Source organism: Taudactylus pleione, unplaced genomic scaffold, assembly GCF_031769625.1.
Source record: "Taudactylus pleione unplaced genomic scaffold, aTauple2 ptg000081l, whole genome shotgun sequence".
Classification (NCBI taxonomy): Eukaryota; Metazoa; Chordata; class Amphibia; order Anura; family Myobatrachidae; genus Taudactylus; species Taudactylus pleione.
In genome coordinates this window covers 3,460,910-3,484,913 of record NW_028284483.1, presented here as the reverse complement: position 1 = coordinate 3,484,913, position 24,004 = coordinate 3,460,910, and the positions used below count along the sequence as shown (strand labels likewise).

General features: G+C 40.9%; 1 protein-coding gene across 1 annotated transcript; it reads right to left on the bottom strand.

The window, feature by feature from the left end:
• Positions 1-1,326: 1,326 nt before the first annotated feature.
• Positions 1,327-23,760, bottom strand: LOC148532216 (uncharacterized). Its single transcript, XM_088468144.1, has 22 exons — positions 23,587-23,760; positions 21,585-21,646; positions 21,383-21,475; positions 19,749-19,876; positions 19,524-19,667; positions 19,014-19,097; positions 16,836-17,006; positions 16,643-16,739; positions 13,961-14,184; positions 13,700-13,853; positions 13,438-13,634; positions 12,121-12,226; positions 9,912-10,102; positions 9,413-9,521; positions 8,894-9,063; positions 7,703-7,776; positions 7,258-7,385; positions 6,421-6,610; positions 5,585-5,723; positions 4,394-4,493; positions 2,126-2,204; positions 1,327-1,407 (listed from the first exon to the last, which is right to left on the bottom strand). The coding sequence occupies exons 1-21, from the start codon at positions 23,658-23,660 to the stop codon at positions 2,137-2,139; spliced, it is 2,703 nt and encodes a 900-aa protein (XP_088324270.1). The 5' UTR covers positions 23,661-23,760; the 3' UTR covers positions 1,327-1,407; positions 2,126-2,136.
• Positions 23,761-24,004: the final 244 nt, after the last annotated feature.

Sequence of the window (24,004 nt, the reverse complement as noted above, 5' to 3'; positions counted from 1 at the left end):
AGGGGGCTTTACATGAGCACAGAGTGCCAGGAGGAAAAATAGATTGTGCACATGCACTTTTGTAGGAGGAGGGGGGGGAAACATTCATGTCTACTGTTGCCATTTACACGTTTAGGAGGGGGGGGGGGGGGGTGTTTGCCACTTGTTAACTGACTAATTGTTTTAAGCAAGGATATTCCATGCACGGTTTAGTAAATGTGTTGTATTGAACACACGAGAGTTAGTAATGTATTAGCAGTAACCTAATAATTTTAAAAACAGTTGTAGACAGAAATAGTCATGTGTTTGGGTCCATTCTCTGTTGGTTGCTTCGTTTAACCAGCGGCCTATGTTTGTGAATAGTGAGCTGTGACGTGGCCAAAATGGAATGGAAATTAATGCTAATGGAGGTTAATAGTGCAGAAAACAAACCCCCCCCCCCCCCCAAATTGTGACAGTTTAAAAATTGCTAAAGGATATTTTAGATCCAAAACACACCAGGGGCAGCTATGCAAAACCAAATCCCTTGAAGGATACACAGATCCAAAACATGGGGTTGTCACACATCCATCATTTGTACATTAACTGAGGTATTACAACTGCACCATTGTAGAGAGACCTGCATCAAGCTCCCTCTAGTGGCTTGCTAGAGGTACATGTTGGTCATTAGAAGCACACTTTAGGTGTGTATGCATGGTCTTCCAGGAATTTGGACACTGCACTAATGGGAGACCTAAGTATTGTGTATTTTTATACAACACCTACACACAAAGCCCCTCAGTTTGCCATTAATATGTACAGATCAAATTGTGTTTAAGTGTGAGGATTGCTACCTTGTTCTTACAAGAAAATCTAAAGCATACATCATACAAAATTGGTTTGTTGGTCCAGTTATGCATAGACTACCCTGCACTAGTTGGGATGAAACTAGTGTGAGGTGGTCCAGTTGGATCCTGGCCATGTTTTAAGGGAGGGTTAGAATCCTGGATAGACCTCCCTTTGGTGTACACTGGGCAGAACTGACCTGGGAGCCTATTCTGGGCCTCTCACTTGTTGAAGACTCAAGAGGGGTGGCAATTGGTCTACCCATCTTAATAACTTGAAGATTTAAACCCGGGCAATGGTGGGTATTTCAGCTAGTTTTTTTTTTTTTTTTTTTAAAAACACCCTAATGGGAGAAATGCATCTGCCTACAATCACCAATTGGCCAGAGTTCACTTGAGAACCTTTACACAACCCCAAATGCGATGCATTCTTAGTCTAAATAGTGAACCTTGCCTGACATTTATCTAAATGATAAAGTGGACGGTTGCACCAACAGCTTCAGGTAATGAATACATGAAATACTTGAAGACTCCAAGCATTAGATTTTTTATTAACAAAAGAGTGCCTTAAAATACATATGTAACAGTGGATGATTGTGCAAAGCTGCAAGACAAAGAAACAAAAAACAAAGTTAGTAGTGTTTAGCAGGTACAAAGTTTCAAAATCTTTAGTCATCCAGTCAGCAAACATCAAGAGGTAATTCGTGTCAAAGCAATGAACTTAGCAGACCTGTCTCACTACCTCAGTTCTTCAACCAGATACTGCCCAAATGTAACAGATGGATGGTAGGTGTACATCAACCTTACCAGCCACGGACAGACATAACTTTACTGCATGCAACCAGTAATTGGAGAACAGGACATATGGGAGAAACTAAACTAGTCCAACAGTTGGTTTGAAGCTTAAGCATCAGGCTTTTAGCTTAATCATATGCCAGGGTGGATTCCTTGTGGGGCTTTGTGAAGTTTGTGAGACATCATACACTAAAAGACAGTTTCCCCAGACTCTGTCCTTAGGGAACCCAACAGTACATGTTTTCCAGGTCTCAAAATCACAAGTGAAATTCATACCATGTGTTGACAAAGTCTTCATTAATAGATACTTGTGCTCCATCAGAGTATGGGAAAACATGCACTGTCAGGGCTAACTGAGGGATAAGTAGAGAAATGTCTGAAAGGTTTTTAAACCAATAACTCAGGTTAACAGTAAGAAAATTCTGAAAAAAAAAAATTCACCCAGTTTTTTTTTCCTTAGCAGTGACCCAAATACTGCCTTAACAGAAGCAAGACTGCCCAAACACTTACATTTACCAGTTACTTACAGTGCATTGTGTCAGGCAAGAAGGAAAACTGCTCTGGAGGAGACTGATCTGTGCTCATCACCGGGTTTCACACTACGCCCTGAAAAGGAAGACAGTTTAGTGATAGCCCAATGCAGCATATCATTTTAAGCACATTGAGTACCCCCAGTCATATTGCATGTTTCAATTAAGCAAAGTGAGGAGAAAGTCAGTCTTTAGTTATGCAGTTTGATCATGCTGCTAAAATCCAACTTAAGGTCTTCAAACTATGGGAGAAGTTCAGCCAAACTTCCTTCTGCACTATTACAGCACCTATGTGACAGGGTTTTGTAAAGCTGGAATATAGGAATAAGCCAGGTGCCAGGGTTGGTTGAGAGCACTCATGCATCCTGCGATCCCAGGCTAGTGCTGATCACAAAGGCCCCCATGCATCAGCAATCAGAAAACCACAAATAAACAATTTGAAGATTCGTTGCTCCATTTTTATTTATTTCACAATCTAGCAGTCTGCGCCCATACATTACAGATCTTAGCTAGTTGCAGATAGATTTCAGCAAATACAGATCTGCCAATCTTGACAGGTCCATCCTTTTACTAGTAATTGTCTGCTAGTGTATGGTAACTATCAACATATTTGCAATCTGCAGCCCCAATTGATAGGTTGCCCAACATGTTGGATTTCAGAATTCATAATTTTGGTTGCAATCTGTATACATTGCAGAGTTTATGGCAATTCTGCATTTTTGCAGATTGTGTGTTTTACACAATTGATTGCTGAGGTATGAGGGTCTTTAGTCATGGCTTCTGGCCAGTTTTGTAAAAGAAAAAAAAAAAAAAAAAATAGTGTGCAGACAGAACCCATGCATGAGAGGAATTGGGAAGCTACTATCGACACCATTCTCAGATAGAGAATCAGTTTATGCATTCTGTCAACTTGACAAATGACAGCCACCATAGCTGCATTATTGTATGATCAGAGTTTCAGGGGGAAGGTCTGCAGGGTAGACAAAATTAGTTGCTGTCCCCATCTATGGACAGACTCCTGACATACCTATACATTGATTAAGGTGCAGACAGCTTCACCCTGATGCAGAGACTTCAGTGTTGTTGGATCAATCACCTCAGAGGCAGTGGTATTGTCCTGGATTAACCTACATGGCACAGGCATGGACTTCCAGGCTAATAACGACCTCTACTTGTGAAGTTATTGGGGGAGTCAGGATTAATATTGGCCTAATTGAGTTGCAGGTGTCTTGATAGACAATGGCTAAGCCAAAGAGGCAGATGTACTAAGCTCTGGAAAGTGATAAACAGTCAATCAGCTCCTAATTTTTTTTAAACAGCCTGTGATGACAGTTAGGAGCTGAGTGACTGGCAGTTTATCACTCTCCAATATGACCCCCACACAGCAACTTCATAGAGCCCCTTTTGTTACATAGGAAAACAATTCTGCATAAACTTAAAGTTAATCACTGCTTGATATGTTCACCTTTCAGGAGGTTGGCATTTATAGTTAATCTCCCTTCCATAAGAATTTTATTTCTTGTGCCAGACACCAAGTCACAATACATCCATCTCCAGGCTTAGCGGTCCATTCAAGACCACTCTTTCATTCAGATCATTTGTGCAAGCAAATGCTTAACTGTAACTACTCCAGCATCCACTAAACATTTCCACAACACTAGCTATATGGATTCTGTTCACATCTGCCAGAGACAAGAGTCTTCCAGATTTTGCCTCAATAGGTCTCTTTAAATCATCCCCATCTTAAGGTTACAGATGGTGGAAAAACAAAGTATGTAAGTGTCTGTCTAGGCCTTCCCACTTTAGCAACAGTCAGGTAAACAAGTCCTCAGCAGCTAGAGTCGGCCATGGTTGTTGTGCCTTCTCAACAGCCTGGAGGCTAGAAGTGTCAAAGGACAGACAATTAGGCAAGTTTATGGTCCAACTGTTAGTTTAGTCTTTAATGAGCTAAAAGGCTGTTCAATTGCTGTATGCATTAATTTTAATTCTGTAAAGTAGAATACAAAAAAAAAAAAAAAGTTTAAGCTTGTACACCCACCAAATCACATTCAATGTTGGACAAGAGGTGCTCTTTACCCAATTAGGGGTGCAAGCAAAGCAGCAAGTGTTACTGCATTTGTTTTGAATTTTGCACCAGGCTCAGCCTTCTGTTAATTAGCAATACAACATCAGGCCCCAAACTCACCAATACGGAGCTTGTAAAAAGTTTGTTCTAGCAAGTTAGTGCCCCAAGCACATACCCAGAGGATTAAACGTAGCACTTACCCAGTCTCTGCTTGCTAGGGACACAAGATCCCATTCCTGTGCACACTGGGTCAAAGGACAAATTGACATCACAAATAATCACATCACAATGGAAATAGATCTGTTGGAAAAAGGATGAACATAAAGGCATAAAACCAAGTAAAAAGTTTTGAATGTCATCCAGTCAGATTACATCAGATCTTGAGCCTTTTGCCGAGGCAACAGGGTAAGACCACTTGGCATTTTAGCCTACACAAATATGCCAATCTTTGTGCATACACAGTCAGATTTAAACGATAACCTGGTTACTATAGGACCAGTGATCATGGGTATTTATATACATGCACCATTCCCCTAAGTGTGCTGAATAGTCATTATCCAACACATGCACCATTCCCCTAACTACTATAATGACCCTCGATCAATGGACCCTATAGTAACCAGGCTAACCTGGGTTGATATTGACCAGGTTGGCATGCATGAGTGATTTTTAATATTGACCATCTGTGCCCGCACACTGAGGGGGACAAAAAAAAAAAAAAAAAAAGGGTCCTTTAAATCTGAATGTATGCACCATTAGAAAGCAAAGTGCCAAAGGCAACAGATTTAGAATTGGGCTGTAACTTCGCAAGAGCACCAAAAGCTATAATTGTGGAAAGGGAAGATAGGGTTCTCTGATGAAACCACCAAAAATGATTGGCTAGGCCAAAGAACAGATCTGATAACATGTGCTGGATTAGATACTGGACATGCATGGTGATTAATTGGTTTGCCACCACTAACAGTATTGCCAATGTAGTCTTCACGGTGCTACATTCCAGGTAGTCACAGCTCTCCTTACTGAAAGCTGTCCATAACAAGCTACCCAGCAGGTCTAGAGCCTATAGCCCAAGAGATGTTGCAACAACCAAGTTGCAAAATGGAGATAGATGCCCAAGTTACATATTAAAGCCACTATTTAAACTTTTTTGTGATCCTTGCTCAAAGAAATCATGAAACAAAGTAGGGTCACTAATGAAAGTCCTTGTTATAAGATCATAGCCACACAATCATGTAGCCTAGGACAGGCATTTAGAAGTGTTGCCCTTTAGCGTAATAAGCCGTAGCTGGATCATCCACAGCTCCCAGTTTTCACATGACAAGGCAGAGGTAGGCACTATAGAGAGCCAGGTTTGGAAACCCAATGAATGGGCCATTTTAAAATGTACTCACCGCTCCCATGTAAGGTTTGTCGCCATCCATAAATGTAAATGTTTTGACTTCAAATCTTTTGAAGTGGGATGGAAACTGTACTCTGGAGTCCGCAGTCACTTTGTAGAAGTTGGTCTGGTAGGGTTCGTTATGTTCACAGCTGCAAGGCAAAGCATATACCACTTAGTATGTGGACAATACAAACTAAAAGCTGCCATTACTACAAGGCAGCTTCAGGCTAGGAGGAGTTCAATCCTAGTTTGTATGCAGATACTCCATATTTACAGGAAGTTTTTTTTTTTTTGAACTGTAGTACAGAATTTGTTTAAGGGGATATTTATACACTCAGCAGGAACATTAGGTAGATTGTCTAAACATGACCAGCATTACTAGATGTTTTGGAAGAAGGAGACCATGATCAGCCATTGGTGTACTCTGGGTATTGATGGAACCACAATCCATCTTACAAATGGTTGGTTGTCCCCAAAACTATAATGGATGAAGTCTTTAGAAGTTACCTGAACCTCAGATAAAGCCACCATTCAAGCAATTATGAAATCCAAGAATTAATGTAATTTATAGGTTAGGAATTTACAAATGCTGCACACAAACCTTAAAACAAAAAGTTATCCTTTGTCTAATAGAGTTAGATAGAAACTCAACATACTTATGCTCTATATCCAATGAAACCAGATGCAACGATAGTGTTTCATAGTACATACAACTTCTGTTCTATAGACTTTACACCAATGTTGGGTCCTGGCCCATTCAATAGTTAGGAAGAAGTCTCCTAGGCCATGCCATTTTAAGTTAGCCAAAAAAAAAAAAATATGGGTATTTTATACACCAGATATTACCTGTTGTCAATAACAGGCCATGCAGGAAGACTGCTCATTTCAGGAGTTGATGTAGCCCAACAGCTGTCCAAGAACAACTCTAACCGTGAATCAGAACTGTACAGGAGCTCAACTTCAAAGTACAGGGAGTCCCTCAGATACTTTACAACTGGATAATCCACCTCTCCATAGAAAGTAGTGTAGGTATGGTCTAGGGAGGGGGAATGGGAAAAATATATATAAATAAAAATGCATGAATCAGTAGTGTTAATTGAAGTGTTCAGATAGTACATTGTAGAAGCTAGGTGATAGTTACCCAAATTGGGCCAATAAAGGTTTAATTATTCATAAATTGATCACCAGCCTTAATATTGCCATAGGTCAGAATGATGAACTGTCCCCATACAGGGAACTCAGGAACTGAAGCTGACCCATCACCTGCATAGAGAAGTGGTCTTCATTAACCAGGTCACAAGTTTGGTTGCTAGCAAAGAATAGGAGCTAGAATTTAGAATTAAAATTGTTGCAACACTTCCTACTATAAAGCCACACATTGGGTCTCATTCAACAAGAATTCCATTATCACAAAAAAAAAAAAATTCCTTCATTTGTAGAGGACTGCAGCAATTAGCCCTGGTGTGCCAGAACTCCTTGCATATTGCATAACAATGTCAAACTCTCCAACAGTTAACTACAGCACCTTGAATGCTGGCATTTAGCATATGGGAAAGTTTTATAAAGTAAAGGAGTATAGAAGGTAATTGTTTATCATCAGTCAGCCTCCAGCTAACACTTCTAGTTGGAGTCACAGGTTAACAAGGCTGGTCTACCTCGGTTATGGAGGGGAACAGTCCTTACCTTTACTTAGTCTCAGAATCAGATCAAGGGAAGCGATTGCTGTCTGGGCACTGGGTGTTGGGTTGTCCTCATAACCGTAGCTTATAAGCAAGGTCCCATTAATGATGTAGTCACATGTAACATTCATTCTGTACAATAGACATGCATGTTATTTTCCCTCCTACCTTTAACAGATTTCCTTTTCATTTTGATTAGGGATAACCATGCCCTGGTATAAGGCAGGACAACAAAGTCTGCAGAAGATGTTCCCACAACCTCATTCAGTGCAATTTTAAGAGTTCCTGCACTTTTCCTCATTCAGACATCCAGAATGATATATGATAGAACATTCTGTATCTGTCTGGATCATATATATCTAAGCACTGAAGACAAATTCTCATAACCACTTCTATTCATACCAAGACTGTTATTTACATTTTTTAGAGGAGTTTCCAATATTACTTACACAAAAAGGAGTTTCCCAGATGTAATGCTGTAGTAGTAGATTTCATTCTTATAGATCATCATGTCTTGTTTAAACTGGGGGAAGAGAGGAAAAAAAAAAAAAAGTTGATTCCAGAACAGCTTGCTTAGGGACCTGGGACACTAATTCTGCTCTGTGCCATTGGAACAGCTGGGCAAAAGGCAGTTTACCTATAAGCCCCCCAGCCCATTAGAGCATTACTGGAAATCAGATACCCTACTACAGTGGTCCCCAAATGTATTGAACCACAGAGCTTGAGTATTTTTCTACAGCACCAATAGACCAAAAGTTGAGAAACAAACATTAAGTAAATTGTTTACCAGTCATCCTTAGGTTCAGTTTTAGGGTGGACAAGCTTGTCCCTTGACCATGTATTTTATGATTGGCAGCCACCAGCACTGGTTTTGCCCATTACAATGACCATGGTATGGTCTAGACAATCAGCCCATGGCACCCCTGGAAGTGCCCTGCAGCACCTAGTTTTGTAACCACTGTCCTACTGTATTTAATGGCAAGTCCAGTGGCACATTGCCAAAATTTTCCCCAAAATTACAGCCCAAAGCTTCTGAAAGTGTTGTACCCACTATAGGAGCAGTGCTGTCTCATAGGAAAATCAAAGTAGCGGCAGCCTCTACAGGGTACCAGCAATTGTACAACACAAGTAGTTATGGTACTGTGCCATCACAACACATGGTAACATGTTACTTCAGCCAGTAAGTAACTTATTTGCAGAGAATTGTATTCAGCAGAATGTTCAACTGGTTTTACAGTACAGAGTCACTGCAAGACATTAAAGGACACCAAGTGGAAATACTGCTAGAAGGTACACAAGCCACCAGAGGCAGGACATATAAATCACTCATTTATGAATGATCATGTTTGAGAGACACTCCACACTAACCAACCCCGCCTCAGATGAAGCCATGGCATCACTGCCAAACAGCATTACACAATCAGCCCTCTCCACCAGTGCAAACAGGCAACACCAGTCAGCCAAGAAAGGTGACCACAGGTCAGTTGTAGTCCCCAAACATCCTGAACTAAGGTTCACAATTAAAACCCAGCACCAATTTTTGGGACTGCAAATTTGTTTAGCTTTACCCCATAGAAATGCCCCCCCCCCCCCCCCCACATGAAGTTTTATCATCCATTAACCAACAGGGAATGGTGTACCTGTCTTGTGGTTTTACAGGAGTTTGCAGCAAAGGTGAAATGTGCTGTGCTGCTGTCATAGTGATCTGGACCACATTGGGGGTCTCTCAGGGTCAATAGAGACATATCCATGTTAGGTATGTTGCCTACTTTCTTTACTGTAACCTGCATGGTTCCATTTGGAGAGCAAACTGGGAAAATACAAAAAGTGGTTAGTTTACTCGCAAAAAAAACAAAAAAACACCCCTATGTGCTGTCTTCCTTCAATAGTGGAGATCAGTTTCTAAAGAACGGAGAATTAGACAGGTGAAGAGTTGCCCATAGGCGCTAGCCAGCTTCTACCCAACATATTATAGGATGTACAAGGAATAGCTGCTGTAGAAGCACTGGCCAACTCTTTAGAAGCTTTGATCTCTGAGTGTTGCACATTCAATCAAGGAGCATGCGCAGATGCAATCATGTGACTAGTGGGTGGAGCCATTACCTTGTAATTGTTAAAAAACAAAAAAAAAACCCCTACCCAGATATGGAAGCACTTACCAACTGTTTTTCTTGGTACATCACAGGCAAGAACAAAGTCATACAGTGTAGCTCCACTCTGGTCTTTTATGGTTAACGGGATAGTTACCACAATGTCACCACCAACCACCTGTTTAACATCAAACCCCAGTTATATTCAGTACTTGCTAGAGTTGGGTATTCAGCATAAGACTCCACAAAACATCCTGGCCTTTGGGGGGGGGGGGGGTTAAGAGTTATGCCACACCCATTTAATGGGTGTAATCCATTAAAGGAGTTTAAAACTGAAGTCTGAAACATAATTAGGGAAATTTAAAGATAAAGCTAAAATTGAAATTTAGACCTAGGAACCATAGCCCAAGAGGATGCTTTGGGTGACATTTTAAACTTCTCAACTCTTGTACAAAGTTCAGCCTTCTCATGAATTCAGATGGGGATGTACACAATATTTATGCCAGAAAGTGACCTGGTACAAGACTCAGAAAATGGTTTAGAGACTAGATACTGGTATTGTACACACCTCATCCATGACCAGCTCAGATGTTGCAGGCACTTGGAGTGTAGTAGACGTCTTATTGGCATTCAAAATCAATCCTGCACTTGAGGTCACTTGTTGATCTTTAATGTAGAGGGACCAACCTGGGCTCAGGTTCCCAACTGTGGTAGTCAGTGAGGCACCATTTTGACCACATGGTCCAACAATAGGCTGGGCTACAAAGTAAGAGTTAAAGCTTCCTTAGCAAAAGGACACATTGATCTGTGGCCTGTATACAGCAGTTTTCTAGCAATGAAGGAGACCATTGGCTGTAACCATGGATTTCCTCCCCTGAAATCAGCAATCAATACAGATTGGCTTGTCAGAAGTGACTTAACATCTTAATTTTAGTTAATTAATCCGACAACCAGGTACAGACCATGCAGTTCCTCCTAGTCTGAAGACATCATTGAGTTCAGGTGCCCACACATCGATCTGCACACGATTCCATGATGTGTGCGATTTCCCCTGAACTCTCCCCTGGCAGCTCCCACACGATTTGGAGTAAAACGCATTAAGATCTATCGTGCATCTTAACTTTTTTTTTCCCCAGTGCATTTTGTCCCAGATTGTCAGATCTGCCAATGCGATGTGCGACCAGTGGGGATGCACATCGCATTGTGATCGTGAGTGGGGACTCAAGATTTGGCCATATTTTACATGATCTGTTGTCACGATTCGTCGAAATCTGCCAGATCGTGTAAGATGTTGCTATGTGTGGGCACCTTTACAGTTTTTCCACTTTCAGGTAAATCAGGGCACCTACTGCAATCGATTTCAGTCCGTCCCTATTGGCCACGTTTACAGGCAGTGTTTCTGCTCCTCCAGGTTGCAGACAGGGCTGGATTCAATGAGTGGCAAAAATATTGGCAGATTATTGCACTCATGATATGAGTGAAACAGGTGAAAAGTTCTCCATCAGGTCAGGAGAAAAAAAAAAAAAATTATGCAATATTCTTTTGCTTAAAAATGTGGAGATTTCACAACCCTTTGGATACCCCCCAAATGAAAAATCAAAGATTTTTTTTTTTTTTTTATAAGTTGCATACTTTGTCAAAAAAAAAAAAAAATCAAATTTCAGGTAAAATATTTGAAAATGGGTCTAAAAAAAAAAAAAAAAAAAAGTCTGGTTCTTCGGGGTCCATATGGATGCGACAAGTGTTTTAAACAAATGTTCATGGCTGGTGCAGGTGTTTTTTTTATGTTTTAATGACACCTGAATGAAAATTGCCACATTTTTAGGCAATTAGGATTTTGCATATTTCTCTTGGTCAGATGGAGAAGACGGTCTGGTTTTTGTAAAAAAGCAGATTGCTGTTAAATACGGCCCACAGCTGCATTCCTATTTGATTTAGAAAACTGGGTAATATTGTGGAATTGTATTCTATATGGCCATCATTTGCAGATATATTGCAGTTCATATTGGATTAGAATTGTATGAGAGTTTAATAGCTTTTTAATTTAGTTTATTTTACAGAAATGCATTATGCTTGCATGTTATATGATTTTTGTATTTACATGTTTATGACAGATGCCAAGGTCAGTCTTAGTGAATTGAACCCCCATCCACTTAGTTTCCAGTGTTCTCTCCCCGAATGGTTTAACAACTATTACGGTGACCATTTTAGGATTTGCAAAAAAACAAAAAAAACAAACCTGGGATTTAACTACAATATTTGTTTATAACGCACTGACCAGCAATGGCAGATCCAGAGGTGAGGGCTGCAGTGCAGTCCAAAATTCAAATAGGGAAGCCACACCAGCTGCTAGCAAGTCCAGGCCAGCAATGTTTGGCAGGGCAGTTGGTGTGGCTCCCCTATTTGAGTTTGACTGCCCTGCAACCCCACTGCATACCAGCACATTACTGCCTGGGAACTCCTGGCTGGATTCTTGGACACTAGTTTGTCCATATCAAGAGCAGTGATGCATTGGCTGTCGGTGAGCTCGGGTTGCTTCATGTTAATGCTCCAACCAGCAGCTGGCTCTCTGGAACTATTGCATCATTTATACATTACATCTCTCCAGCAGAGGTGCCAATACTCTGCTGCAGCACATCTACCATTCACCAGGTTTAACAATTGATGTTAAATGTATTAAAGGGGGAATCCATTTTCTAGCTTTAGATCTGGAGTCTCCAGAGTTCTCCCTGGCTTTGAAGGTGCTACGAAATGTGACTCCTGCAGGAGCTACTTACGGATAAAACAGACGATTGTAGCAGAGGAAGAGAAGGTCTCATCATATGGAATAATATTGAATCCAAATGTGACATTTAGGGTGAAGAGTATGCCATCTGCCAAAAACTGAGGACAAAATGTAAAATAACTTCACTGCCAAGTTACAGTACAAGCCTGAACACATTAAAAACCACGAGTGAATATACAAAACTGTAGTGTGCACCTTATAGGAATATTTGATAGTCAGTATCTCCTGAAAATACATAGAATTGCAGAGAGTCTGGTGCAAAAAATACCATTAGATATATAGATTATAGAGAATATATATATTTTATAGTGTTGCTTTTGTTTGCACACCAAGACGATCTGACAGGTTGGCTAGTAGTGCCCAACATCATAGGGACTCAGTCAGTTCTCCCACACCTTCAGTGAGGTCAGTCTGGCAGCTCATGTTCATAAACTGTACAGACCATCGTAAAGCTTCATCCAGTGAGAGATTAAAGCCTCTTTCTTAGTTGGCCCTCACAGAACACGCTACAAGGAAGTGAGCCACAGGAGAGCGTATGGATGTCTGGGAATGTGTCAAGACAAGAATGAGTATGGTCTCCCATGTGATGTGACCATGTCATCACCAGTGCTACACACTTATGCTAGATTTCCCAATGTTTAGTTTATATAGCATAACAGCTCCTCTTTGGGCATGTTCTACAATGAGAATCTTGAAGTGATTATATTATGTGCACACTATTACAAGGTACTTTAGCAATATGGTTGGGAGTTGGTTGCCATTGTGGAGCAAGTGGTATTTTTGATCTCTACAGGTTGGTAGCAGTGACCCAAACAGGCCAGTCACAATACAGCAGTGTCAATACAAGTCAGCCTACAACTTATCCATGTAGGCACATCTGTGGGTGGTGCATGTAGGAGGGTTATTCATCTTGTCTTAGCATCCAGAAATAAAGTTACAGTATAGGACAATAGGGGGGTCTTGGAGGGGGGGGGGGGGGGGAATATGACAGAATTCTCCAAACATTATTCCAACTGGAATAGCTTCCAGAGTCAATATGGAGAAAGACTGGGACCTGTAGGTGGTATGTGGTATGTTGGTGGAATGTTTTACTCAGTAATACCATTTAATAGTTGGTAGCTGGGTTTGCAAGTCTGATCCAGGGTGTAAAACCACTGGCTTTATTTGGTGGTCTCTTTTGGGCTCCCCAACTGAGAAGTCTACCGGTAGAGTGAATTGGCATGTTAACGGCAAGGCTACGGGAGGCACTTTATCCTGTACTTAGTCACAATAACACATGCAAAAAAAAAAAAAAAAAAAAAAGACATACCTCCTTTGACACATGTGGATCAAGGAAGGGAACTTTAAGAACAAAGACTGAACTCCCGTTTGGGTTGATTTTTGGAGAGATAACATAGCTGACATTAATGGCCTGCTGCACACCACCAACGGTCAGGTTCACCAACTTAACATCCGGAAGAAAGTTTCCAATTGTGACATTAAATATTGAGGTTACTGGTATGGTGTCTGCAAAAGAAAGCAAAGTTACACACTGACACTTCAAACTGGATGCCACTTCTATGAAAGCTTACCGTTAGTTATAATGGAAGGTCGACGTTCAAATGGTGTTGTGATTTGCTTAATTATGGTGTACTTTGTTACACCCCAGGCATCATCCACCCAAACACTTTCTAGGAATGGATTGATACTGTAGGTTACGCCATATTCGTTATTTACAACATGACTCTGGAAGAAGAAAGGAACCTGGATTAGACTTACTCCCTCTACACCCTGCAGTGGAGACACCTGTCACAGCCTGATGTACCCATCCATATAAAAAGGCATTCTATTACCTTATAATATCCCCCTTTAGCCCCCACAGGGATTGTCACTACAGTGGCCATGCTGCTGTCCATAATTTTGTAATTCCTGGAAATTATTTCCTTGTCTGTTAGATTCCGAAGGTTAACACCAAACTGAACATTGCTGCTCTGGGTTATCTTTGCACCAATGAGTAGTGGAGAAATGTTCCTTGGGATGGTCCATGTGATCCAGCCACTTGTATGTTTCACATCATCTGATGATAAAACATGGAATTATACACTGTCACAACATCCAGCCTTCTCCAACCATCTGTCACTATTTTGTCAGCTAGAGAGTTGGAACTCTTGGCATAGGATCTTTAAAAAAGTATCAACTAGGAACCGGTACATACCAAACCCTTATGGCAACCATGTGTCAAAAACATACATACAAGAACTTTTGTTAGTTGAAAAAAAATATAAAAATAAATATTTGCCTACACAATAATGCCTAGAAACTAGTAGCACAAGGGTTACAATTACTGCCTCATAACACAGCCCCAGTGCCATTTACTGTAGCTCAATGTGTGTTCTGTATTGGGTTTGTATCAAATATTCTCCAAGCACTGCTTAATGATAGCATGCCCAAAAAAACTATTCCCCCTTCCAATCTGTTGCCTGGTGGGACTGCCCAGCAGGGGTGTTATAGCATAATTTACATTATTGAATTTAAGAAAGGGCTGTCTCTGCTATCGATAGCTTTTCTAGTGGCTGGTCCCTAATCCTGGACTAGTCACTAATGCACTGCATAATATAGGAAAAAAAAGATAAAAAAGAGTGCACTTATTATAGACAGTGTTCCCATCTATACCAAATTTGCTTTGAAGAGACTGAGTTTTCTTTGTACTCCAGATTGGAATTTCATACAATTTTTGTGGAACATTTACCTAATTTTTACTATTTTGTTTGATCATCCTGTTTTTATTGGATATTTTGAGGAATAAATTACCTTTTTAAATGTGATATGAAGTTTGGATTAATCCATACTTGAAGAAAAGAAAAAGATACCTTTATAGGAGGAATCCACTTAGCATTTGTGAGTGTATGGTACGCATCCTTTTGAAGAAAAGGATACCGAGGTGTTTTTGTTGCCATGTCATAATGTGAGTGGGGTACGGTAACCTTTGAAAAATATCACATTTTCTGGTGTTCCCGTCAGATTAAATGTGCACGATATAAAGATACTGCTATAGGTTTAAACCCAATTACATTCATGTAAGGTCGGGTATGTTTTTGGTGAATTCCCCGATTGAGTGGTTTCCTTTTAGTGGATCTTTTATAGCTTATTTGTGTGTTACTTGGAAAAAATCTGTGCCTTTTGTTTTATATATACTACATCACTGAGGATAAAAGTATTGAACACATTGAAGATCCTGGTTGTTATTGATCACCAAGAAGAGATTTTTTGGACTATTGTGTATGGATATACATGGAATTCTATGTGTATATGCATAATTGTCTATAATAATCACACTTTGATCTTTTTTCCTATATTTAGTTAACACATTTTCCTGTATTGGGCAGGATTGGAGCTGTCATTTATATAATTTTTTGTGCCTCTACAACATCAATAACTGCTACATCTACTAATGCACTGCAGACCACACCTGTTCCACCCCTTCAACACAGAGTCTGGTCTAAGGCTCAGTGCAGTTTAAAAATTACTGAAATAGTGATATTGCTATGACTCCAAGGACTCCCAGCTAGCTGAACTTGAGGGAATCATTTAGGAGGTGCATATTTGACCCTGAAAGGCATTAGTAACTCAGGAAACCAGAAAAAAAAAAAAAAAAAAAGAAGAAATTATCCATCTATAATGAGATTCCTACTTTTTAAAAACCAAGTGGTAATGCATGGAACTTAAGGGCCACTATGAAAACCCATTTGCCTTCACTCCACCAATTCAAAATGGACTTCAAACTATTCAGTGCAGCAGCCCATTCCACAAGAGTCTGTAGCTCTGGTATCATGTCTGCCATGTTCACCTACAGTACCAACTGCTCATTTTAGGGCTCTATGCACATAGAAAGTCTGGTTTTCAACCTTCCACAGGAAATGGGTCCATCAATACAGATCACAGAACTATGGGTGCCAGATAGCTAACTAAATACCTCTAGCACAGATGTCTGTTGCAATAATGTGTGTCAGATGCTTTAGTGGATCAATTCTAGTCCCCTGCTCTGGATATTACAGTTTTCTGTAACATTTAGGCCATGACATCACAATTCACATATTAGGCTAGGTGAACTGCTGCAGGCAGTTTCCTACTTTATATTGTGCCCAGTCTTGAACCCCTTTGCTCAGCATCTCAGCAGACCATAGTCTAGTTTAAGATCACCGCACATTTTAGCCATCTCCTCAGAGCATTGCAAGTTTTTTTTGGGTTCCTTTGTTATTCAGCTTTGTCTACCTGCCCATAGAGATTTCTTCCTGAAGACATCTGGTGCCCCTTACCACCCCAACTAGGATTTTAAAGCTTACCACTTTATATACACCTTACTTGGCAAAAATTAGCAGCCAACTATGGATAGGGATGCCAAAGGTGAAAGATATTAAGTCAGCCACAGAATCTGCAATAAATATCACTTATTAAAAAAGGGAGAATCTAAATACTCCCAACTACAGATGAGCCACCAACTCCTCTGGCATTATACACTGCAGAAAGTTACTCACCAACTGGGCAGGCGACTGCATTGTCAACCAGGAATATAAACCAGCGCTGTTTGTAGAATAGTGTGGCTCTTACAGTTGAGAACGCCACCCCGCCAACCTGAAATGCCAATATCTAGCAGTTAGAAACTGAAGTGTAGCCACCATTTATCCCCAAGAGGAGAAAGACAAAAGGAATAAAAATAAAAGAAATTACCGTTTGTAGGACAGATTCACTGGAGTTATAGGGAGATCTCAGCAGGGTCCTCGATTCTGTTGTATTAATACCATAGCCAATATTCAGTGCATCATTAATCATCATTGTAGCTTTTTGAGTTTGAGACAGATGGAACACAATTTGCCAAATTGACATGAGTCCACTTACAGCCTGTGATGCAAAGACAAATTAGCCTTCAACATAAGGATATTTCAAGGAGAAGACAACAGTAACCTTGAAAACTGTCTTGCAAGACTGTGGGGCCTGTTCCTCAAATGATAGATGGCCCAGTAACCATGCGTAAACAATAGTTTCTGCATATTTTCATTACCAGGCTAATCAGGGGTCCAATAGGAGACCCTGATATTCAGCAAATTAGACAACTGAGTTTTCAGTGTTTACTCACAAGAACAATCTTCAGAGTGACAGTGCTTGCTCTCATATCCCTGCTTCTTATGGGAAGGAGTCGTGGGGATGCAGAGAGGGATCCCCCGCTGCCTTCTCATGGACTCTCGGCAGCTGTGCGCATGCACGACCTCAGGGGGCCATACGGCCTCTGATGATGAATAGTCCCCTAAGACGACTATGTACTAAGCAATTTTATTTTTTCCCCAGGAAGTTATGCAGAAACTGTAGTTTATGTAGCGAACCTGTGTACCAATAGCACAATGCAGGAGATTTCACAGAAACCTCCAGCAAAGTGCTAACATTGCAGATCGCAGTCCCCATTATCAATGGGGACTACCATCTCACCCCTATATACTAAATTCCAAATAGCAAAGCTTTTCGTAGTTTAGCCCCGGTAGTTTACACCATCTTCAAATGGTGTACTGTTAACTTATGTAAGCCTACAGGGGCTCCAGGTGCAGGAAAGATGTCAATCTCTCCTGCAGCCCCCGGAAGCAGACACTGCACATACAGTGTCAGCTTCCCCCCGAAGAAGTCTCACTTTTGTGAAACATCTTTAAATGCCAGAGATATAACAGGGACAGTGGTCACTGCAACCTGCCCCCATGAGTCCCCTGTAGTACATAGCAGGGATATTTTTATCAAAAATATAAATATTCCTGGTGAGTAAGGTACATAATCACTTCAGTACTGAGATATTTAGGGGTCTACAGTACTAAAAATCAAACCATTAGCAGAATGACAATCTTAGTACCCAGCATCCAAACAGTGGACTCTAGAACTCTGAAAGAGCGCTCAGCTGAGTAAATCATTGAAACAGATAGCTGGCATTACATGCCAATTCTGTCTGGATGCCTGTCAAAATGCCAACAGCAGCATCCTGAGTATCTGACAGGGGTTGGGTAAGTATACTTACCCTTCCCCATTAGTGCCTAAACCCCAAGTCCTCGCATTCGTGCCAAAAACTAATCCCCCCAGTTGTGCCTAAACCTAACCCAGCCTAAACCAAACACTCCCCCGCAGCTAACACTACGGGCACCCTGGCATCAGGATTAAGTCAGTATTTCGATGCCTATCTTAAGCCCAGTGTCAGGATTCAGACCAGCAGCATGCCATCCACCAGTCTGATAACTATATCCCGAAACAGACACCAAACTATAAACATTTCAAGAATAGAGCTGAACTTCTTTATTTTGATTAGCAAATAAAGTTCTGTCTACAGTAGGATATAGTATGGTACGGCGGATCTATTGCCTTTTAGTCTATAAAAATAGTATTTAAGCCAACAGCTTCATGGGCAAAGCCAAGGAACCCATTAGTATAACAATTGCCACATTTAGCATGAGGACCATTTAGGTAGGTCACAACTCCAGCAGTCCCTGGTTTCATTCATAGTCCATCTATGGGTATGGCATAAGTGGCCGATTTACCAAGCCAAAAATAAATGAAATCTACCCATTTCAGAGCTTGCAGTTACCATTTAGACCTTTACTACTTCTCCTCCCTCCCTATGCTAGCTGAAGCTTGGCCTGATGGGAGCACTTTTGCATTAAATAAACTGGGTCCCAGTTGTAAGATGATAGCTGGTGCCATCACTGGGACAGCCTTCTTGGAGATGCTGCTCTGCCAACAGAATTTGATGCTTGCCAATAAGGATGGTTTATGGCTGCAATAATAAATAGTTTATGGTTCCCCCATCTGCCACCAATGATGAACAAGCCCCTTAGTGTTTATTCACAAGCTTGGCTCGCTGGAGCAAGTCATAGATACCTGGGGAATTGCAGACGACCAGTCCTCAGGCTCATTTTTAAACACTCCTTCTGAAATCACTGGAATCTTCCTCCGGACTGATACCTATTAAATAGAGGCTTTTTAGGAGTTTGATAAAATAGAAAGGCCCTTCATTGTTGACTCAAGCAACAATTCATTAATCCAAACTAAAAGGCTAATAATAAATAAAGAGTTTGATTTAAAGTGGAATGGAGAATGCTGGCAATAAACAATTATTAAATAACTTTTAGCCCCACTGGATCATTTTACACTGCAGGTGGCCTCCTGTCATTTCACTTGTGCTTCATGGTATGGGTATAAGGGAGAAGGAGTGAGTTACACACCCAAACACAGATGGAGTATAATATTAAAGGGAACAGTCACATGACCAGCTATACTGTAGACTCCATGCAACAATGTTACATGCTTCAATGCTACAATTCTGGAGGCCCTCAAAGTCCCGATTACTGAAATACAAAACCCTATAACTATGCAAGATAAGACCCTTACCTCCATGTAGTTTGTTTCGCAAAGGATTTCCCGGGGATGCCACACGTAAGGACAGTTGACCCTCTTTATGTAGCTCATCGCACCACCCATGTCTGGCCTGGGCGAGATCTCAATCTTGACCGTCACAGTAAAATGGTTGTCATTCTGGAGGGCAGATAAGAAAACATCCAATGTTACCCATCCCTATTAGAGATAAGGATGTTGGTGGGGAGTAATTGTACCTACCCTAATTTCAGTGTAACAGCTAAACAGAGAAATCCTGAAAGCAATGTTTCCCCAGCCATCTTGGGATAATGTATAGCCACACTTAGAGGCCAAAGTGCTAGTGATCGGAAAGACTCTTCCATAGCGGTCTGCAGGGAAAATAAGGTGGACGGAGAGTTTTAGACAAGAAAAAGGAATAACTTATTTTTAATGTTACATGCCATACACAGATAGTACAGTATTAGAAAAGATTGCTTGGCTGGAGCATGTCAGACAGCCAACCCATTCTACTCCTGCCCCAGAGTCATTAATGCCCGTGCAGCACAATACTCTTCAGTCTGGTTTGTGTGAGCTGCAGCATACAGGGCATTGGGAGAAACAAGCTTGGTCCATAGTAGCCAGTTAGCATACTGGGAGAATCATATTTACATGATGCACTGTAGGGTAGGACCAGAGGATCTTTGTGTATTCACAGACCGCACAACGCAACAATTTCAGGGCTCATCCAGACGTCTGCTACTGACTGAGAGACTAACCACATACAGGATTCCTCATCTGCCACAGCAGGTGCACCCAAATGACAATTGCATCCCCCAACCTCTTAATATGCCAAATCTCCCAAAACTATTTTTAGCCCACTTCAACTCTATTTCCTCCTTCACCTCTTGGGAAGAGACTACAGCACCCTACAAAGATCCAGGCTTTAAACTACACCATTCCATACATTCAGCCCACATGGTGCTCCACAACTATATGCCTGCAGAGCTCTAACCAAAGTTTCTTTAAGACATTAGAGTTTCTTCTCAAACTTCCTACTGTTTGTTGTACAGGCAGATAAAGTTAGTGTGATATATATTTTACACACTATTCTTCTATAGTAACTAGGGGTTACTTTTATCCAGAGTGATAAGGAAGGTGGTGTTGCTTCTTTCCTTTATATTAGGGATGGACATTGGAAGCCTGCCATTGAATGGTGTGATAGGTTTCCACCATCGAATGCTGCGATTGTAGTTCACCATTGCATTCAATGGTACATTGCAATGGTTCCCTCATGAGCAGTTATCCAGGTATGCACATGCAGAGACTGTCTAATCACTTCACTGGGGCAGAAGCAGAACACACATTACTGACTTAGTATAAATCCCTCTCGGGAGCAGCATGGAGAGCTACTGCAGGATGGTTTGGGGCTGGACTGTTAACATAGTTAGGTCCCACCCATTTCCCAGAAAGTATGAAGGGTTTTGCACACATCGACCAGCAATGTCCACCCCCAATTTGTATTGAATGCAACACGTTAGGTTTGCAGCATGTGTTTCATCCAATTTATACAGCAATAAAGAGTTATTGTTTGATTACACTTTTTGCTGCCCCTATATAGCATATCTGCCAACATCTCTACTATGCAAAACCCTGCTCTTCCCAGCAGCCTTTGGGGCACCTTTGCTAGAGGACCACCCCCAAATCTGGTTTTCCCCCCCATACCACACTAGTACCCTAGGCCCTTACACATTAGCCCAGTCTTCTATGCTCATTCTAACCTTTGCATCTGTAATCTCTCAAATCAAGGAAAACTTACAGAACTCTTCAGTGTTTTCTGTACAGCCACATGGAAAGAATAAAACCATTTCTCCAGTAAGCTATGAAGGATTACTTACCTATAGCTGAAAAGTGCACAAATTGCTTGAGAACATACTGAGCTGGCAAATCAAGTTGTACCAGAGATTTCCTGCAGCTGGAGACTATAAAGCCTGTAAGAGAAGAAGAGTTTGTGCTGTAGATCAGCCGCCTGATCCCCACTCAGTATAACCTACAGGCAGGGCACAAAGACCCAACTCCAGGCTCAGGCAGTTACTGTACCTGAGTTAGGACTTGGCTGCGTGCAGACTAAAGTGGACAGAGCAGCTACTAGGACCATTAACCTAGAATGAAGACAACACTAGTTAAAACATGTTCTGAACAGGATTACAAATTGCTATAAGCTTTGTCACAGTGACAGAACAATTTACATGCATCTATTGGGTGCTTTTGTAATAAGTTGAAAAAAATAAATAAAATATATATATATATAATTATACACACACACAAGCTTCTAACTACCATTGAAAAATGACAGAAGCCGATGAGTGTACCAACCAATCAGGTTCTTAACCAGGTAAACACCTACCCTCCAACATGACCCCTTCAATCAGGTACACAAAGCTCTGCTCCTGGACTTACTTTGAATTGCAGTCAGTCAATTGATGAGAGGAGTTTCAACACAGGTGGCTGCAATCATAAATTAAGAGGGAAGACCAGGAGCAGAGCATTTTGTACCTAATGGAAGGAGTCATGTTGGAGGGTCTAAATATTTGAAGATCCAGAATACTGCAGAGTTAAAGGTTACTCCTGTACTGATTTAGGAAGAGTAAAAATAGGTGCACTAGATAGGAAAAGATCATGGATTCTTATCTGACAGATGAAACTTTAGGTCCATAAAGTTCCCTGTATATACATAACTCAAAATTCTTATCTGAAGATATGTCACTGAGGTGACATTAAGTGCACTGTCACCCCAATCATGTACACACTGCATTTGTGGCTCAACAGGAATGACAGCAACACATCACTCACTATCAGGAACCATACAGATGGGTTTGTGAAGGACTTCCCTACAGGTGCTGGGTAAACTGCAATGATCTGACCGACCAGCCAAGAACATCCCAATTATTGTACAGCATGTACCTAGCTTAAGGCAGATATGAATATGTGACTGTTCTGAAACTACAAGCCCCAGCATGCTTTGCCAGGTAACCAGCTGTGTATGCTAGTATGTGTCATTTCACAAAAACAGGTTGTACAGATTGCAAGACACAAAGATGCTCAACATCAAAAAACAATGCTTCCAATCACCCATTTTGTCATTCTTGACTAGTCACCAGACTAGAGATAAGATACATCACCATTTGGCAGTACAGCTGTGTTTACAGTATATAAAAAAAAAGTTACTAGACTGATTTTTAGTGGAGTTACTTATGCTGTAGAACTACACATGCCAGAATGCCCTGACAGCAGAACTGCCTAGGGCATTCAGGGAAGTATAGTGCCTCATTACTTCACACTTGCCTATTTTTCAAGAGGCATTTCAGGGAGATTGTGAAAGGAACACCTATGAGCTTGATGAGTAAGATACTGGTTAACAAATACACACTGAGGGGTTCTATTTACTAAGCAGTGTTAGGAGATAGTGAACAGTGATAAGGTACCAGCCAATTAGCTCCTAACTGCCATGTCACAGGCTGTGTTTGAAAAAATGGAAGTTTGGTGATAAAGTGAAAGGAGCCGACACCTTCTCTTAGTAAATAGACCCCTGACTTCAGGGCTTAGTCATTTGTTTTACAAGGGGTTCCATATAAGTGGCCACAAATAAAATTTGAAAATGCATGTAGCCATAGGGATCATTGAGTCTTACAACCAATGCCAGCCAGCAGTCAAATAGCACTGATCCCATTTTAAAAAATATCTATATCTCAGATTAATTTTTTTCTTCTAAAGTATATAAAAGCTACATAATGGGGGTAAGATGCAGTCAGGGACATTGCTAGACTCAAGAGACAGGGAGATCACTACTATTTCAGGGAGCCTCCCTGACAACCAGGGAGTGTTGGCAAATATGCATTACTTACACACAGTTAAAGTCTAGTTATTCTACTACAGAATCATTGCACATATGGATTATTTGAATGCATTTATATCAGGAATAATAATCAGCCTTATCTGAAGCAAGGAGAAAACAACCACATTAGTGTTTAGCAGGTAACCTTCCTTATATGAATTCAAGACACAGCCACTAACAATAGCCAGCACTCACCCAGGACCTTACCTGAAATATACCGCCATCTTGTCAGTCAAGGTCTCACCAACAAGTATCAACCTCACTGTACAAACCTTTACCATAGAACCACAGCAGGAACCCTCCTCACAAAGTACACCACATACTTCCCAGATTCACCCCTTTGTGACCAGCAACAGGGCAGAAACTACTGAGCAAGTGTCTCCTCCTGGTCTCATATATCAGGCTACTTATCCAATTGACCTAATTAACACATCCTGGTATAGATTATCCTAATTAATGGAGGTGACCAGCCATATGTTAGCAATAGTAGCTGTTATGTACTATCTGTTTCCCTAGTTATGTCAGATAGGAAAGGTGGCAATTTGGCAAGATAAATACCATCTGAATGCCTTAAAATGTTGAAATAAATACATATAAATTGCACTATGTACCAATTTAACAAAAC

Coding starts and splice junctions, on each gene's coding strand:
- LOC148532216 (XM_088468144.1), bottom strand. CDS start 23,660: ATGGTAAAGGTTTGTACAGTGAGGTTGATACTTGTTGGTGAGACCTTG. Junction 19,877..21,382: donor TGTGCACTTTTCAGCTATAG/GTAAGTAATCCT, acceptor TTTTCCCTGCAG/ACCGCTATGGAAGAGTCTTT. Junction 17,007..19,013: donor GGTCGTCTGCAATTCCCCAG/GTATCTATGACT, acceptor TTTGCATCACAG/GCTGTAAGTGGACTCATGTC.